The sequence below is a fragment of the Micromys minutus genome (assembly GCF_963924665.1).
Source record: "Micromys minutus genome assembly, chromosome: 5".
NCBI lineage: Eukaryota > Metazoa > Chordata > Mammalia > Rodentia > Muridae > Micromys > Micromys minutus.
The window spans coordinates 79239792-79256389 of NC_137974.1; the positions used below are offsets into that span (position 1 = coordinate 79239792).

Consider the following 16598-nt stretch of genomic DNA (forward strand, 5'->3'; position numbering starts at 1 on the left):
AGAAACAAACACATACATACAAATTGTCAGTCCTGAAAACATACATAAAAGTAACAGACTGACAGGTTTTGTTTATATATTTAGAGGTGTGTGTGTGTGTATGTGTGTATGTGTGTGTGTGTGTGTGTAACAATTACAGAAGAAGATAGATTTGAAAGAGAACAAGGCGAGGGATACATTTGTGAGGAAGGGAAAGGGTGTAATTATAATTAAAATTGAGACCCACAGTTAAAGGTCGTGGAAGGGACTCATGATGCGCAGCACCCACGGCACCTGTGTGAGATGGTAGCAGGGACATCAGCGTCCTTCCTGTCTTAGCCTTGCTGGTCACACACAGAATGACTGGGACAAGGCCCCTCTTTTGTGTGAGCATGGATATTCTCACGGTAGTAGGAAGCGGTGACTTCCCCACTGTGGGCAGGTTTTGCTGTGGACACAGGACAAACCGCAGGAAATGTGGTTCTTTCATTTGGCCATCTCTATCAGTGCAGTGTATATACCCGGGAAAGGAGGTAAGATTTAGGGATGCGGGAGCCGCATCTAGCAGGGCTGAGCAGCTCTGACATGGTGTCCTGTGTGTCGGCCATGTGACTATTGTGTTTCTTCCCTCTCGTTTGTGGTTAAAGCTGTGCCCTGAGCGATGTCAGAGTGTTTGATGACACTATTAGGATCTTTTGTTCAGCGCAGAGTATCTGTCTTCTGACATTACTTCTATCCCATCCCCACACTGTGCTCCGGAATAATGTGAGTGTTTCACACCTGCTCACCTGGGTGTGTGGTTTGCCTCTGAGAGCCTAGTCCTGAACCCCAGGCAGGGGGCAGAGGTAGGTCTAGCCTGTAGTCAATGTCTGTGCTCTTTTAGGCAGCCTGAGTTCTCCAGGTGAGAGAGTATTTCACCGGGTGGAGGCCCACACCTCCTGCTCCACTGCCAGTGTTCTACCAAGGAGTCAAGACTCAGGTGGGCTGGTAAAGGGGGAGGCTCAAAGGGCCTGGAGGGTATACCTGCTGCATGCTGGTTCCCAAGGTTTCTTTTTCCTACAGGTCTCTTCCAGCTGGACATGAAAATAGTTGTTAAAAGTGGGTCTGGGGTGAGGGATAGGGGTGGGGGTGGCTGGAGAGAGAGCTCAGTGGTTAAGAACTCTTGCTGCACTCACAGAGGACCCAGGTTCAGTTCGCAGAACCCATATCAGGTAGCTCACGTCTGCCTGTAATGCCAGCTTTAGGATATCTGACACTTTCCTCTGGCTTCTGTTGGTGGACAGACAGACAGACAGACAGATAGACACATACTGCATGCATAAACATACACATGCACATACACACACACACACACACACACACACACACACAAGTTAATCTTGATGGTATATTTTCCCTCAATTTCAATCTCTCTGTCTCTCTCTGTCTCTCTCTGTCTCTGTCTCTGTCTCTGTCTCTCTCTCTCTCTCTCTCTCTCTCTCTCTCTCTCTCTCTCACACACACACACACACACACACACACACACACACACGTGAATCTTGATGGTATATTTTCCCTCAATTTCAATCTCTGTCTCTGTCTGTCTCTCTCTCTCTCACACACACAGACACACACAGACACACACACACACACACACACACACACACGTGAATCTTGATGGCACGTTTCCCCCAATCCTTTTAACATCCAGCTGCTATCCAGTTTTAAAAACGTAGAGATTGTAATCAATGTTATGGTCACTGCTGGTGGTGACAGCTAGTCTCCATTACTTTGTGGGAGCTTTAGTGTCTTTGCTGTCGGCGTTTCGGAGCTCAGCTGCAGATTGTGGAGCAAGGGGTGACGGTGACGCATCTCATCACACCTTCCTCTTACTGGCTGGTTTGCAAACAATGTACAATCAATCTGCAGATGTTTCTGGACCAAGCTGCAGCAAAAGGGAAGAGTGGCAGCCACATTGCTGAGCAGCTCCATAGCTGTACCACTTAGGAGGAGCTCTAAGAGACGCAGCACAGTGGTGAAGGATTGCCTCCCCACCTCCTCCAGAAAGACATGGTGCACTAACTTTAAAGCCTCCGATGTCTTTAGTTCCTGTTACTGCTGGGTTTTATTTATACAGAGTCAGTGGTCCCTAAGAGCTCGTGAGCATGGGCTGATGTTACCTTTAGTTGTGCTGAAGCCAAACCTATCTGTGGAGCCCCTGGTGATCCCTAGGTATGCCCTGCCTGTGTTGCTTGGTGGGCACCATCTTGACCCATCCATACTCATCCTGAACAGGGTGGTTTCCTACAAGGTGTATCTCAGGGAAGCAAAGGTTTTGGTCAAAGCCTGTCCAGTGAGAGAGATCTAAGAGTGCCAGTACTTTGCAGAGTTGTTTAAAGAATTAAGATCCTAAGGGGCTTCTTGTTGCCTCTGAGTCAACCATTTCTGGCTTCCCAGACCTGCCTCCTCTGTCCCTTAGAATGCTGTCAGTTACTGTCAGTGTCACATCAATTACTACTTTCCCTACATAAGCACATGTTTAAAGTCACTCTGTCTACCTCTTACCTGCAACACCTGTTTCACTAGGTTGAGGCTTCCTTCTCATTTCCCTCATAGCACAGGGTCCACTGTCAAATGACTTAATAATTACATCATTGACTCAGTCGTGTGCTCTCCAGAAGGACCTTGTGTGGTAGTAGCTGAGCCAGGTGGACAGAGGAGCAGAGAGACAACCATAGAGCCCACTAGAAATAATGTCTGTCCTCTGCCTCTGGGGTCCTCTTTTGTTGGTATGATCTTCAATAGTACAAGAAGAATTGTCACCCGTAGGGAAGAGGTTGAGCATGAGAACAACAAGGGCCAGCTAGTGCCTTACCCTGGCTCGTTGAGATTGGTCAGTAACAGCACTGGAAGGTCAGCTCTGGAAGTTTCCTCAAAGAAGTACATTGGCCTGAGTCATGGCTCAAAAGCTATTCAAAATTATTTCTTTTCTCCATGGGCTTCCCTCATCTCTTTTGCTGTTGGCTCTGTAATAGCAGCTCAGAAGGGTCCTGTGCTAGTTGTCCTGGTGATAAAGTACCCAACAGCAGCTTAGGGAAAGGGCCACTTGTCTGAAGTGGATACAGTCCATGTGGTCAGAAAGATGGCCTTCACCTCCTCACGTCTGGGAGGAACAGGAAACGGAAGGAGGCGTGTTGCTGATGACCTGTCTCTCCCTGCCCTTCATTTAATCTAGGACCGTAGGCCATAAGATGGTACCACCTACATTGATGGTAGGTCTTCTTGCCTCATTTAAATCTCTCTGGAAACACCCATAAAGCTGTACTCCAGAGCTGAGTCACCTTGTTGATTCCCAATCCAGCCACATTGTAGTTGAAGATTAAGTGTCAGAGGCCCGTTTCACCAAACACAAAACGATATTCACAACTGATTAGCTGAAGCTGTTGGTCAACTCTCCAGAGATGTCCTGTATAATAATCCAGACCACTGCCTCCAAGTCCTCAATACCCCTTCCCCTCCCTTTAATGAGAACATGGAAAGAAGTCCTGTCAGTGTCTGCCGAGTGTTCTCTCCAGGAGTAATTGCTCACAGTGTAGCATTGTTAGAGCTGAAGCAAGTAGACAGCACACCACTTTGTTAGAGATCTATATACATTAACACATGTAAGCTGTGTGGCCCGCTTTGTCTCCATGTGACGTAAGGAGACCAGCACATCTCTCCTCAGTTTTCTCTGTGTTGGAGAGGAATCTAGAAATTGGACGGTTTCCCATTTGGAAGGCCTTGGATAGACCATCCCTGGTCTCCTGGCCTGATGCCTTGTTTCAAAAATAACTTTGTCTTCCTGGCACTTCATTGATCTGTGGTTGTTGCTTCGAATTTAGAGCCCTTTATGGAATTCTCTTGATGTCATATTTCCTCATGAAGCCAGCCTTGACGGTTGTGAATTAGAAAGTAAGTTTTCCTAGTGATTATAAAAAGAAAACCTGAGGCTGGCAAGATGGCTGGTCAGGGAAAGGTGCTTACGCCAAGCTTGATGACCTGAGTTCAGCCCTTGCTCTCCATATGGTGGAAGGAGGGAATCGACTCCTGAGGCTCTCAGAGTTGTCCTCTGACCACTGCACGTGCCAAAGTGTGCATGTGCACATGTGAATTAATAAAATGTAATAGCATTTTTAAAGACTTGAAGATGGAGAGACAGCCCAGTGGATAAGAGCATCATCTCAGATAACACAGGTTTGGTTCCCGGCAGGCATATGCTTAATGACCATCTATAATTTCAGGTCCAGGGGTTTGATGCCCTCTTCTGGCATCTTCGGACACTGTATGCACACGGTGTACATACCCTAACCCTAACCCTCAGGTGAAACACCCATACATATATTTTTTTTTCAAAAATATTCCGAGATTTTTTAAATGAACAGTCCCACCACCTCTCCACACTTGTCTTACTTGATGTTCCTATTGCTGTGACTAAACACCATTGACCAAAAACAGCTTATGAAGAAAGGGTTTATTTCATCTTTTACTTCCAGTAATATATTCATCATGGAGGGAAATCAGGGCACAAACGTGAAGGCAGGAGCTGACTCTGGCTTGCTCAGCCTACATTTTTAAAGCACCCAGAACCAACAGCCCAGGGGTAGCTCCACCCAGGGTGAGCTGGGCCCTCCCACATCAATCATCAATAGAGAAAAGGCCCACAGACTTACTTACCCAAAGGCCAGTCTGAAAGGGCAGTTCTTCAGGCAGAGGTTGTTCTTCAGGCAAGGTTCTTTTTTCCCCCAGATGATTCTGGCCTCTCTGCTGGAGTCCAGAGCTCAATGCTCAGGTTTGCATATGAGAGACAGCTCTGGGTTTCACAGCTTTCCTCTGTGAGCCATGGCTGTGGGGGTCCCCTCCTATCACTCTGTGATCATCACCCTTGTTTAGAGGCAGAATGGACCTCAGGTTCCATTCAAGACAGTTACCATTCTTCACTGTCTTCTGTGCAGCACAGTGGCGGGGTCATGGGTCAGGGAAGGTATTTGCAAGCTGTCTTACGGTTGTCTGCGCTTGTGAGGATTCACCATGAGGTCTCTAGAGAAGCTGTACTTCTCTGTGGAGACTGGACGAGCAGCCAGAAGGGACTACAGGCCTGGCGTGTCTTGGTCCAGCTGTGTAACCTTTCCCTTGTCATTTCATGGCTTGTCAAGGAGCACTCATCGGCAGGGAGCACTCATTAAGCCCTGGGCAGCTAAAAAAAGATGGAGGGAAGAGTGATGGCTGCTCTTCACACCAGAAAGGAGTCACAGGCAACATCTTGAGCTTGCTACTTCCAGCGGCTACAGTGTAGAGTTCCATTAAAGAAAAGTATTGGTGTAGGAGGTGCAGCATTCTTAGGGCTGTGATTTGGTTACAGCAACTCAGACTGTTTTGCTTTGTTCCACGGCCATCCTGATTTTTATTTAAACACTAACAAGTACAAACAATAGGCCAATGTGCAAGCTGTTTGGGATTCTCTGACTGACAGTGAAGCAGCTCGCTGTCTGGAAAGCCAAACTTGAGTCTCGGAGTTATCTGGCTTTATTTCTTTAAAGTCACACAGCAAGGACACTCTTACTTAAATTCATAATGAATTCGGGTGGGTCTCTCTGACCACCTTCCAACCCTGAAAACTTGCCTAAACCTAGGCTCATGGTTAGTGTGGGGATTCCAGGGGCTACCGTTTGATTCCAGCCAGAGTGCCGAGAGAATCCATGCAGCCAGTCTGGGGGCTAGCACTGGAGAGCTGAAGGTCGGGGATTTCCATATGTGCTGCCATGCAGGTAGCTCATCTGCAGAGGGAGCTGAGCACGTCACCTGTACTGCTGGCATTCGAGCGCACAGTGTTCTCAGCCTACTAGCTATGACAGATGTGCCCTTGCCAAACTCATCCATGTGGGGTCTCCTGCCTGCCGTGTGGCATTCTGGCTGTTAGCTAGTGGTCTTCTCTTACTAGGAACACAGTCTTACTATGTATGACCCCTGTGGGCACTTCAGCCATGGGTAGTACCAACCCTTATATACCTCGGTTTTTCCTAGACACATGTTCATGATGGCCCAGCAGTGACTGGTTGCAGTAGACGTTAGTGTATTAAGTAGGATCAGATCCTCATGAACACAGATGCTGTGGTCCCATGCAGTGGGTCTCACCACTGACATGGATCCTGAGTGCTAACAGGGAGGTGACATAGATGGCAGAGAGACAATGAATGGAACAGTGGGACACCGATTTTGTCATGCTTGTCTCCATGGCATTTGATTTCAAACCTTATGAAATATTTCTGAACTTATTGTTTTCAAACTGTGACTGGGCGTGTGCACCAAAAACTCTAGCAGATAAAGGGTCCCAGTGTATGTGGTGAGACGCCAAGAGTCGTAGTGCCTACCTTCATCCTGACGTCCCTGTCACTAAACCCCTAGAGTGTGGATGATGTAGGACAAGGCAAGAGGCACTGTTGGCTGGGGGGGTGTGCTACTGCCCAGGGGGTGCCTCCTTTTGCACTGCTGCCCTAGGAGGCAGCTGTGGCTTTGCCTCACCCTAGGGGGAGGAGGTGAGAAGCAGAGATTGGGATAGAGGATGCCCTGATGTCTGCAGGTCCAGCCTTCAGTGCCAGCTCTGGGCAGGAGAGGTAGAAACTGTTACCAAGACAGGCTTCTAGCTTTGAGTTCTGTTGGAAGAAGCAAAGGAAGGGGAAGACATTCCGGTGGAGAATGACGTACCCAGCTGGCTGTTGGAACACAGAGAATCCTACCTGGCCACAGAGGAACTGGGGTAGGTTCATACTCTAAAGTCTTCTGTGTCTCCCAGAACCCAGATTGAGAAGATGCTACCTTTTTCATTGGCTGGTTGGCCCCCACTCAGATGTCCTGGGTCACAGAGAAGTCACTGTCCTCTTCTCTTTGCCTCTTAGCTATCTGGAAACTGCATGTCCTACCTGGCGTGTGAGAGTTCATAAAAATTAATATTGGCTGGTTTCCATTTCTGTATTCATGGCTGGAAAGTTGTGTGGCAATAAAGTTTTACCAGCCAGAGTTCCAGGAAGCTCCAGTTAATTGTGTGAGCTTCAAGTGGCTGAGCTAACAATTGTGAAAGGAGGAGACTTTTCAGTCATTGAAGCGAGAACAGCACTCACAGTGGCAGGCATTGTCACGGCTGCCGTGACAATGCACATTAGGTTCTACACAGTGTGTCCATTATCTTCTCAGTACTGGGAAGAGTGTGGAGTGATAAGTGACGACTGGGGATTAGTGGGTGGGAATGAGTGTGTGAGAACTGTGCGATTGGCTCCAGGAAGCAGCCTCCGCAATCCCTGGTGCTGGCACCCAGAGGACGGTGACTCTGTCTGACCTGCCCTCGTGGGTTCAGATGTTTGTCCAACATCAGCCTGGCCATGACTTTGTTTTTGCTTTGTGTTTTCATCTCATGTGACATAGCTCGCACGCAGCCTCTCTGTTCATCTCTGCTTCCCAAGGCATGTTCGTTCCTAAGAGACCCTCATCTTTGCAGTGCAGCAACTGCCGGGAAAGAAGTAGCATGAGGCACAGAAGCCAGAAACGCAGGTGTTTGAAAGGTGGGCGGGTGAGACGTTTAGGAGTTGCTTATGGCAGAACTAGCCAGGGGATTCTCCACCACCCCACCTTTGGCCCTTGCATTCCTCCAACATTACACCTAAGCAATTCATAAATATTATTTCTTACGTTCTGAATGCCACAGTCAAGGGGCCAGCACTTGGTACCTGGTGAGGGCCTTCTTATGTCCTCACACAGTGGAATACAGAGATGTGAAAGGTCAGTTACATTAGCCCAGTTGTAGGGCACCAGTCTTATCTGTGAGCACGGAGCCTGTCTTCTAAGGGTCCAGCTGGTAAATACCATCCATTGACCCCTGGGGTTCACTACATGGATTTTGGGAGGTCCATAAAGTGACTCATCTCCTGAGGAGGGGATACATACACTATGCATCTGGGTTCAGACACCATATGCATCAGTTAGCATGCTCGTTACATGTGCAGGACATGCTACTTAAATGGCGTTATGCCATTCCCATCATTATTTATTTATTGTTATTATCAGAAAACAGGAAATGGGAAGCAGGAGGTAAATAATTGAATGACTCCATGAGAACGTGTGTGTGTGTGTGTGTGTGTGTGTGTGTGTGTGTGAAGTTGTGCCATGTACAAAGGATGTACATTGATAGCTAGCACTTTGTTTTTGCTTGTGCTTGATTTTCTAAAGTCCCCCCACCTTTTTTTTTAAAGCACTAACCATGCTGAACTGTTCGGTAGCACGGCTGCACTGAGTCAGAGCTTTACACCTTGTGCTGTAGAAATCAGTCCTCTGAGCAAAACAGTGCTGTCTGCATGAGAGCCGTGGTTCCTGCTTTGAGTGTCCATCATCACAGTTCAGTTGTTGGGTGTGGCCATGGCTGCATAGAAGGGATTGGGGAGGGTCAGGTCCCATCTGAGGTCCCAGCCACTCCTCCTAGACATCTGAATGCAGTTCTGCCCTAATTTCAGAGGGCTGGGAGGAAGAGGTGGAGGTTCCTGGAGGTGGCTCCCTCTAGCTGTTGGCTACGAGGCAGTCATCATCCGTGCTGGGTTAAGACTTTCTGTTTTGGGGTCACCTCTGCTCCTGTCAGCAGCCTCTCACCAGGCTCTGTAAGCCCTGTGAGCTTGTTGGCCCCATAGGGTGAGCTTTGGATGGGTCCTTACAAGAAAGTGGGCAGATGTTGTTTACAGCTCTCCCAAGGGAAGGACTTCCCAACACCCCGCTACTATCTGTCTGCTGCTGGACTCTTGTCCAGACGGTTTTCCTTGAAAGGCAGTATTCAGGAGTTGAGAATTGGCAGGAAGACATTTTGTTCACAAGCCAGCGCTCAGGCTACAGAACACTATGATTAGTCATAGTAACCTTTGTTGCCTGTGAGTTGTGATGTCACATTGATCTATGATTTTTAGCTATCCTGAGTTTGGGGTTTAAGGGAAAATTCCTCCTTTTCCATCCTCTGTTGTAGACTGTCCCTCAAGGACTGCTGGCTCGCTCTGACTCATGTCTTCCATGACACTGTCTCTCAAGTGCCGTGTATATGGAAAGAGTGACGTGGGGGGAAGGCTCCCTGTCATTTGTAGACAAGTTCAGCACAGGGCTGTGCTGGGCAGAAGAGCCCACATTTGCATTTGGGCCTTTTTTTCCTTCAGATATGTTTCATTTCCATGTGATTTTTGAGAGGCCACACCCCTCTATATAGTACTCTCTAGCCCCATTTTTATGAGCCTACTTTTAGAAAAATGCCAGTCTTAAGATGGACCAGAACAGCTCTGGTGACTCACCCGCCTCCTTCAGCTCCAGCCTACAGCCTCCAAGAGGTGGCAGAGCCCTCTCTCGACTAGAGACTCCTTGGCTTGAGCAAGGACACAGGAAGGCGGGCCTTTCCCAGACTTTCTTCAGAAGGGTCCATTCATCCCCTGTGAGGATCCTGACACTCCCTTTCCTTCCTGCCTTCTGTTGTTAGCACCCCACCCCTCCTTGGGTTCAGGGCATTGGTGGTGTAGAGCCTCTCTTTGGTGACCTTTGCTCTCCTGTCACAGGGAGACAGACTCTGTGGAGTGGGGACGAGGCAGTCTCAGCTGCTGCTTTCCTCCTCCGGCTTCTTAAGCCCCTCCCCACATTCTTGCTTCTCCATGATTAAAGTGCAGTTTTTCTTATTCCTAATGAGCTCCGGTCTTCAAATAGAACTGGGAGCAAAATTGGGGACACTGGGAATTTAGGATTCCTTAGTGAATTATCTTAAATTAATGAGGGAAACCAAGTTCAGCTTAACAAATTGCCTTGCGTTCTGGGACTTGATTTAAATTAGAGATTACAGTTAAATGCCCCCCAAATAGAATGAGAACTGCTAAAACCTTTTGATCTAAATGTTCCTCTGACCTATGAACGAGTACAACATTAGTATGTAAATACCCCTTTCAGCAAATTTCAATCTTTGGAAACCCCCCACACCCAATACATATGACACAAACCACAGTCCTCAGAGACAGGTGAGCAGGTAGAGTGGGCAGGAGAACACAGGAAAGAGAGGGTGGGTTGCTAGCCACGCTGGGGCAGGGTGTCAGGGTTTAGATAGGGCTGTTTGTTAATGGTACGTGTCTGCTGACTTAACGGAAGGGCCCACTTGTATCTTCACCATTATTCTTAGAGAGGGGTATCGAGGCAGGGTGTGGGGTGCTGAGATTACACTGAAGCCAGGGTGGAGAGACATCAGCTCCTCCCACATACTAAGTCATAGCCAGTGTTTAGTGCAGCCTTTTGAACACGTGAGATGGCCTTATGGAAGACAGAACAGTTCCCTGAAATCACACCAGCCCTGGCGGCCATCTTGTTGCAGCCTGCACAGGCTGTGTCCTGTCTCTTTTAAGTTGTGACTGAAGAACAGTAGCAAAAAGCTGATGAAGGGCACCAAGTATGCTTCCTACCGAGGCACAAAACCTACCTATGTGTGTAGTATGTATGGAGTATGGCACATGGCTTGTCTCTCACAGGCCCACTTAGGGAACCTGCACCCCAGCCAAGAACAGAATGTTCTCTGCCCAGGAGCCACTCGCACCTTGTAGTGGACACCCAGCCCTACGTGACATCTTTTTGATTTCACAACATGGATTCTGAGCCCTGTGCTTGTACTTGACACCAGTGGACGGCCCCAGGCAGCCATATATGGTTGGCTTTCCCAATGATTAATCTGTTTTGCTCTGTACATTTAACAGATGATGAACTACTCTTAATGACTGTCACTGTTCTAAAATGTCTCCATGGGGGGTGTGTGTATATACACATATAAATGTGCCTTTCTGTATCCCAGGTTGCACCCCAAATTGTATCCCATGTTTCAGATGGACCACCCCTTAGTCATGTGCTACATGGCACTACATGGAAGGAGGGACTTGCAGATGCCCAGAGTAGCTACACCATTCCTCCTCCAGCACAGCGGAGCTGGTTCTAATCGCCCTACATCTTCGCAGCTCTTTGCTCTCTCCCTCTCACTGTAGCTATTTAGGCGGTGGTTTCAGGCCTAATGGCTTCAGTTTATACTGTGCATGACTCCTGGGTGTTTTAGAGTGATTTTAGTATCTCCTGGTGTTCTGGACCGTACTGTAACTGGACACGTAGACCGATTCCAGTCTTCATTATCGACAGTAAGCAGTTTTGTTGTGTGACTGTCTTCATATTTGAAATGCTTGGCAAGAATATTTTAGTCTCTAAAATGTAATACATTGTATTCAGAAATTGTTGTATCACTCTGAAATGTTATCCATAGTATAGAAGGGCCCAGATCTGCCAGCAGTATATATTTGGGAAGGACAGATGGGTAGGTTGGACAGGTAGAATCAATGTGCTGGACTTCAATGGCTTTATAAAATATCACACACTCCTGTTTCATGACTCCTTCCCTCCCTTGATGCTTGCATCACCTGTAAGCTTGGTCCCCTCCTCCTGCACCCATCACTGTGGGATTTCAGTGAGCTTGGTCCCCTCCTCCTGCATCCATCCATCACTGTGGGATTTCAGTGAGCTTGGTCCCCTCCTCCTGCATCCATCCATCACTGTGGGATTGCAGGAGTCATCCTAGTTTTGTTTCTGCCGCCGTGACACATGCACTGACAAGAATCACCTTAGTGAAGAAAGGGTTTTCTTGGCTTACAGTTCAAAAGTCATCACACTTTAGGCTGAGGTGGGGATTAGTCAAAGCAGGAGCTCAGGCAGTCTACTGGCTGCATCACAGCAACAGGCAGGAGCAGAGAAAAACATCCATGCTCAGTGACTGCTTCCTCAGCAGCTGTCTTCATACATAAGCAGCGCAGGACCAGCCAGTGGGAGGCGGGAGAGATGGCACTGCCCACAGTGGGCTGGGTCAGTTAGCTGGCAGGACTGTCTGCCACACACTTGCCCACATGAGCTAGATAATTCTGCAACCGAGCCTCTTTGTGACAAGACCAGCCATTGAGATAGTCTTGGTACTTTCTAAGTTTTAATATTTGCCTTGCAAATTCTTTGGATAAGAGTAATGAGTAACTTCTTCCGTTTAGCAATTTCTAGAGTGGCTCTCCAACCAGTCCATAGCCCTGGTAGCTGAGGCTCCTAGGACAGAGATCTTTGGCTTACCCCAGGGGGAAAGTTAGGAGTGCAGCCTGCAGAAGGACATGAGTCAGTTCAAGGTCTGAGTGCACTGCCCTACTCTGTTCTCCTGCTCACTCTCACCATGTTTGTGAGCTGAGTCCTGAGCCCTGACTTAACCGCTCATAGCTCCCTGGCCTGAGTATTCCATCTTGCAGGAAGGAACCTGCTCTCTATAGTGATGGCAAGTGGGGGCCCAGTGGAGCACACTGATCCCTCTCCCACTAGCATGCATTTGGCTCTCACTGTGCAGTGAGACAGTGCACCCAGCCTATTCTGAGAGCAGAGGGCCTCAGAGCTGCACTGCAGGCCTCCTGGGGTCTGTGCTGTGTGAGTGGGTAAGCCAGGACTCAGCTTTCCTCATTCCCTCTTGGATCTTGTGGGCAGGCCCATGCTCCCTGGATAACCCTTGGTGTGGAAGGGAATGTGCATTTTACTTTCTCCTTCTTTTGAGTGAGAAGTTAGAAGGAGTAACTGTTGACGTGTTGTGCTCTGGGGAACATGATAGCTGGTGAGCTCATCAAATTGTTCTTTTCTGTCTCTAGATGATGGATCTGGATGTCCTTCTGTGACAAAATGCCACATGGTCCAAAACCAAGCATGTATGGTAAGTCACTTGTCAAACTGACTTGAGCAGTAGCCTGGGGTCTTCAGGTGTGGGCAGGAGGTGGTGTGCTTGGGTCTACGGGCACTTTTGAGAGGGTTCTCTTCACCAGGCTAATGGCTCTGTTAGTCACCCTAACTTGTGAAGGCTGGTCCTTCTGTGGTACACAGGGTTAGATAAACCTGAAAGTCCCTTCTTGCTATTTAACCTGAAGCACAGTGGGAGCTCTGCGCTGAGCTGGGCCAGCATCATTCAAACTCAGCTCAGGGCATTCTGTCGCAGCCTCTTCCATCCACAGCATGCTCACTGTGGTTACGGGTAGATTGTCACTTGACACTGTGAGAAGGCTTGAGACTAAGACATAACAGAACTTGGTGGCTGAAGGGAGGGAAATTCAGGCTGAGGCTTTAAGATTTGTCCGTTGCTTTGGACAACAGAGATTTTCACATAGTCTCTGTCCTTCTATCAAAGGCTGAGATGTGAGAGTTGATAGATTGGGGATTCTGTGACACTTGCCAGTAGAGGAGTGTTAGAGAGCTGTAGGAAGCCCATAACTGTGTTACTCTATGCTACAGTTAGGCCATCTGTAATGCAGCCTGTTTTGGTAGAAGAGCATCCTCGGGTACACCATGCAGAGGGTGGGGAGGAGGAAGGCAGAAGAAGGTGTCAGACATCCTAGCTCCATTTCACCCCTATCACGAGACACCACTCTCAACATCTTGCCAGGGTTAGGTCCTGCTGTCTTTGCATAGGAACAGTCTCTCCATCATAAGCCTCTAGCCTCTCATCAGCGTTTGCTCCCCTGTCTCAGGGCTGCTGCCATCATAGAAATCCAGGGCCTGGAGACGGCTCTGCTTTGGGGAATCAGGTGAGGTGTGACCTAGGAACAAGACGCATACCCTCACCAATGACATCATGACAGCAAGAGAGCACAGCCCTCGCCATGGTGCCAGGGCCCGTGCGATGCAGCGGGCTTCCACCATTGACGTGGCAGCCGACATGGTGGGCCTCTCTCTGGCAGGTGAGTCTCCCAGGCCTACGCTAGGCATCTGGTCATTAACATGGAACATGCAGGCTCCGTGCTGTAGTAGTGTTAGAAAGGCCGGGGAGGGCAGCCGAGCTTTTGAGAGGGGGTGTCCTGGCGTGGACCCTTCTGGTTGAAATAGGAATCAGGATAGCTAGTGCTCCTGGAACTGAGAACTGGTCTGGTGAAACCGAAGACTATGGTTTTTCTAGCTCGGGTGGGCATTCTGGACTTGCCTTCCAGTAGGCGGAATGGAAAGAAGTCTGAGGGGGTTTGTTTTGTTCTTTGTTTGTTTTTCAGAATCTCTAAACTGTTTCAAAGTTTATAACCCATCTGTTGTAGTATTTTTGGGGTGGCCTATAGGAGCTAGTGTTTCTTTTCTGTTTTTTTGTACAAAAATACAAATCTAAATTCTGTGGAAGATTTATTTTAGGTGACTTTTTCTGTCATTTCTCTTCTGCCAGGAAATATCCAAGACCCAGACGAACCCATCTTAGAATTCAGCTTAGGTAGGTACTTCTCTCTTGATTGTTACTGCTAGTCTGTCTCTGAGAGCCTGCCTGCTGCTTCTGAGGAGAGGCAGCGTCTCAGAGGCTGATTCTCATAACTAACTACTCCAGGGTGCCTGGGCTGCCCACGATGGAGCTTGGAGCTGCTTTCAGGGGGTCGGTTGTGAATAAAGTTGAAGTTGACCCTTGAGTGCCAGTCTCCTTATGGAGGCAAATGTCCGTGTTAAGAGTGGAGTGTTGGGAAGGCCATGTGGTGCTGTGCATGCGCACAGCAGGCTAAGTGAGCTCCGTTCAGGCGCTGTGTGTCTGGCCACACTCTCACATCTGCTACAGAGTTACATTTACATGTCTTTTTGGAGGAAAGGGAGGTATCTCTGGGTGGGGTGTATACCTGGCAGAAGGAAGGTGAGGGCAAAGGAGGGAAGAATCCAGAGTTAGGGTTAGGTGCCCTTTACCTGCAGGGATGGTGGGGAAATGTTCCCATCTCAGCACTGGGAGTGGCCGTATTGATGTAGGAACTTATAAAACCCATTGAGCTGTACTCTTAAAGTGGGGATGTCAAGAAATTTATGTCTCAAAAGTGACTTTAGAATAAAACCAAAGAAGTGAGAGACTGTCAGCCCTCGAGGCATACCTACAGCATGAAGCAGGGGAACCTGGATGAAGCCAGTGTCACGGGAGTAGAAAAAGAACCAAAGAAATTTCAACTTGCACCTCTAAGAAGGAAGGGTGCACCTGAGTGTGTCCCCAGCTGTACTGCTTATAAGCAGCTGAAGAACAAAGGACAGCCTTGAAGTTCAGAACCTAAAGGATGAAATTTACAAATTCAGTAGAGCCTGGAAGATATCCGAGAAACAGTCTCATCAAGCAACACAGGAAACGGGGGAGAGCTGACAGTCCAGGACGCCATCACTTAAAAGAGAAGATGGAAACATGAAAACAAAGAGGAAGTTTAGAAATAATACAAGAAATCCTGTAGACCTGAAGAACGGGAGTCTAGTTTCCACCACACCTGGCAAGCACCTGGCCGCCCTTTCCTGAAGTGCACCCCCTCCTTCCAGAACTCTGATTAATAAACCCGGCCTGGTGATTTGATGACCTCCTGGGGTTCTCTGAAACCCCCTTCCCCCTCCTGCCCCCTCTGCCCTCTCTTTTTGTTCTTCAGACTAAATAATCTTAGCTGGCATCTCCCAAGTATGCCAGCTCTTCCTATGTCTGCCCAGAGTTGAGCCCTCTCGATGATTTTTCAGTTCCGTTATTATCCTTTTGAATATTCTCCACATGGCTAGGTTTACGATTTCAGTTCCTTCACTGATAATTTCTATTTAACAAGACATTTCTTCTACCTAGTTTCTTATTAATGCAGACATCAGTGTCCTCTCAGGGACAGGCACTGTTGACTTTTTTAGCTTTGAATTCATCTCTGTGTGACCAGGATTTTTCCTGTGTGTGTGTGTGTGTGTGTGTGTGTGTGTGTGTGTTTCATGTTTCATAAGGTGTGGTTAAGGATGAGAAATTTTGAACAATGTGACAAAGTGACTTTGGAAATCACATTCTCCCTTCTCTTGGGTTTTATGCTGCCATTCTTGTTACTGCTTTTGCCAGTAGCTCAGAAACAGCCTCTGTCATGTGGGGCTCCTGGGTACCTGCTGGCCGCTTGGTAGTCAAGTTGGATATACTTATATCCCCAACAAATCCATGTGCATGTGTGTAATGTGTGTGTGTGTGTGTGTGTGTGTGAGAGAGAGAGAGAGAGAGAGAGAGAGAGACAGAGAGAGACAGAGAGAGACAGAGAGAGACAGAGAGAGAGAGAGACAGAGAGAGACAGAGACAGAGAGAGAGACAGAGAGACAGAGAGACAGACAGACTGAGACTATGTAGCCCTGGCTGGACTGGATTGCTCCTTCCCAGCTGCATAGAAAAATTTTCTAAAAGCTCAAGAACTAGAGACCTTTGTTATGACTTTTGCTGAGAGTTTGTGTGCCTGCTGGCCCAAGTATTTAGGGTTCACTTCCTGCTTATGCTGAACACCAGAGGTAAATAGTCTGAGGTGATTGTCTCCTCAGTTCTTCTCTGAGCATCCACTCATCTTCAGACATATGCTAACCCTCTGCATGTTCTAGCTTCCATGAATATGTTGAAGCTGAGAGGCCCTGGGCTTTTATTACCACCCTGCCTTTCTTTCAAGTTCCTTTTCTATTAAGCTTCTTTTCTGTCAGCTTCTTGATTATCTCATGTGTCAGTCCTGCCCCCGTCAGCTGCAGTATTTTAAGAAAGCACTATAGTCATCCTGGTGAGGATGGGGTCAGGGCTT

The 16598-nt window shown here is 48.1% G+C and overlaps 1 protein-coding gene across 7 annotated transcripts in view; it reads left to right on the forward strand.

The window, feature by feature from the left end:
* INPP4A (inositol polyphosphate-4-phosphatase type I A) overlaps window positions 1-16598 on the forward strand; it is a 112300-nt gene that overhangs the window by 47709 nt on the left and 47993 nt on the right. For all 7 annotated transcript variants that reach the window (XM_080917049.1, XM_080917052.1, XM_080917054.1 and 4 more), the window contains exons 2-4: window positions 12693-12754; window positions 13563-13772; window positions 14240-14284. In XM_080917049.1, the coding sequence (XP_080773175.1) occupies window positions 13667-13772; window positions 14240-14284 (151 nt within the window). In that variant the 5' untranslated portion in view covers window positions 12693-12754; window positions 13563-13666. The remainder of the gene's footprint in view (window positions 1-12692; window positions 12755-13562; window positions 13773-14239; window positions 14285-16598) is intronic.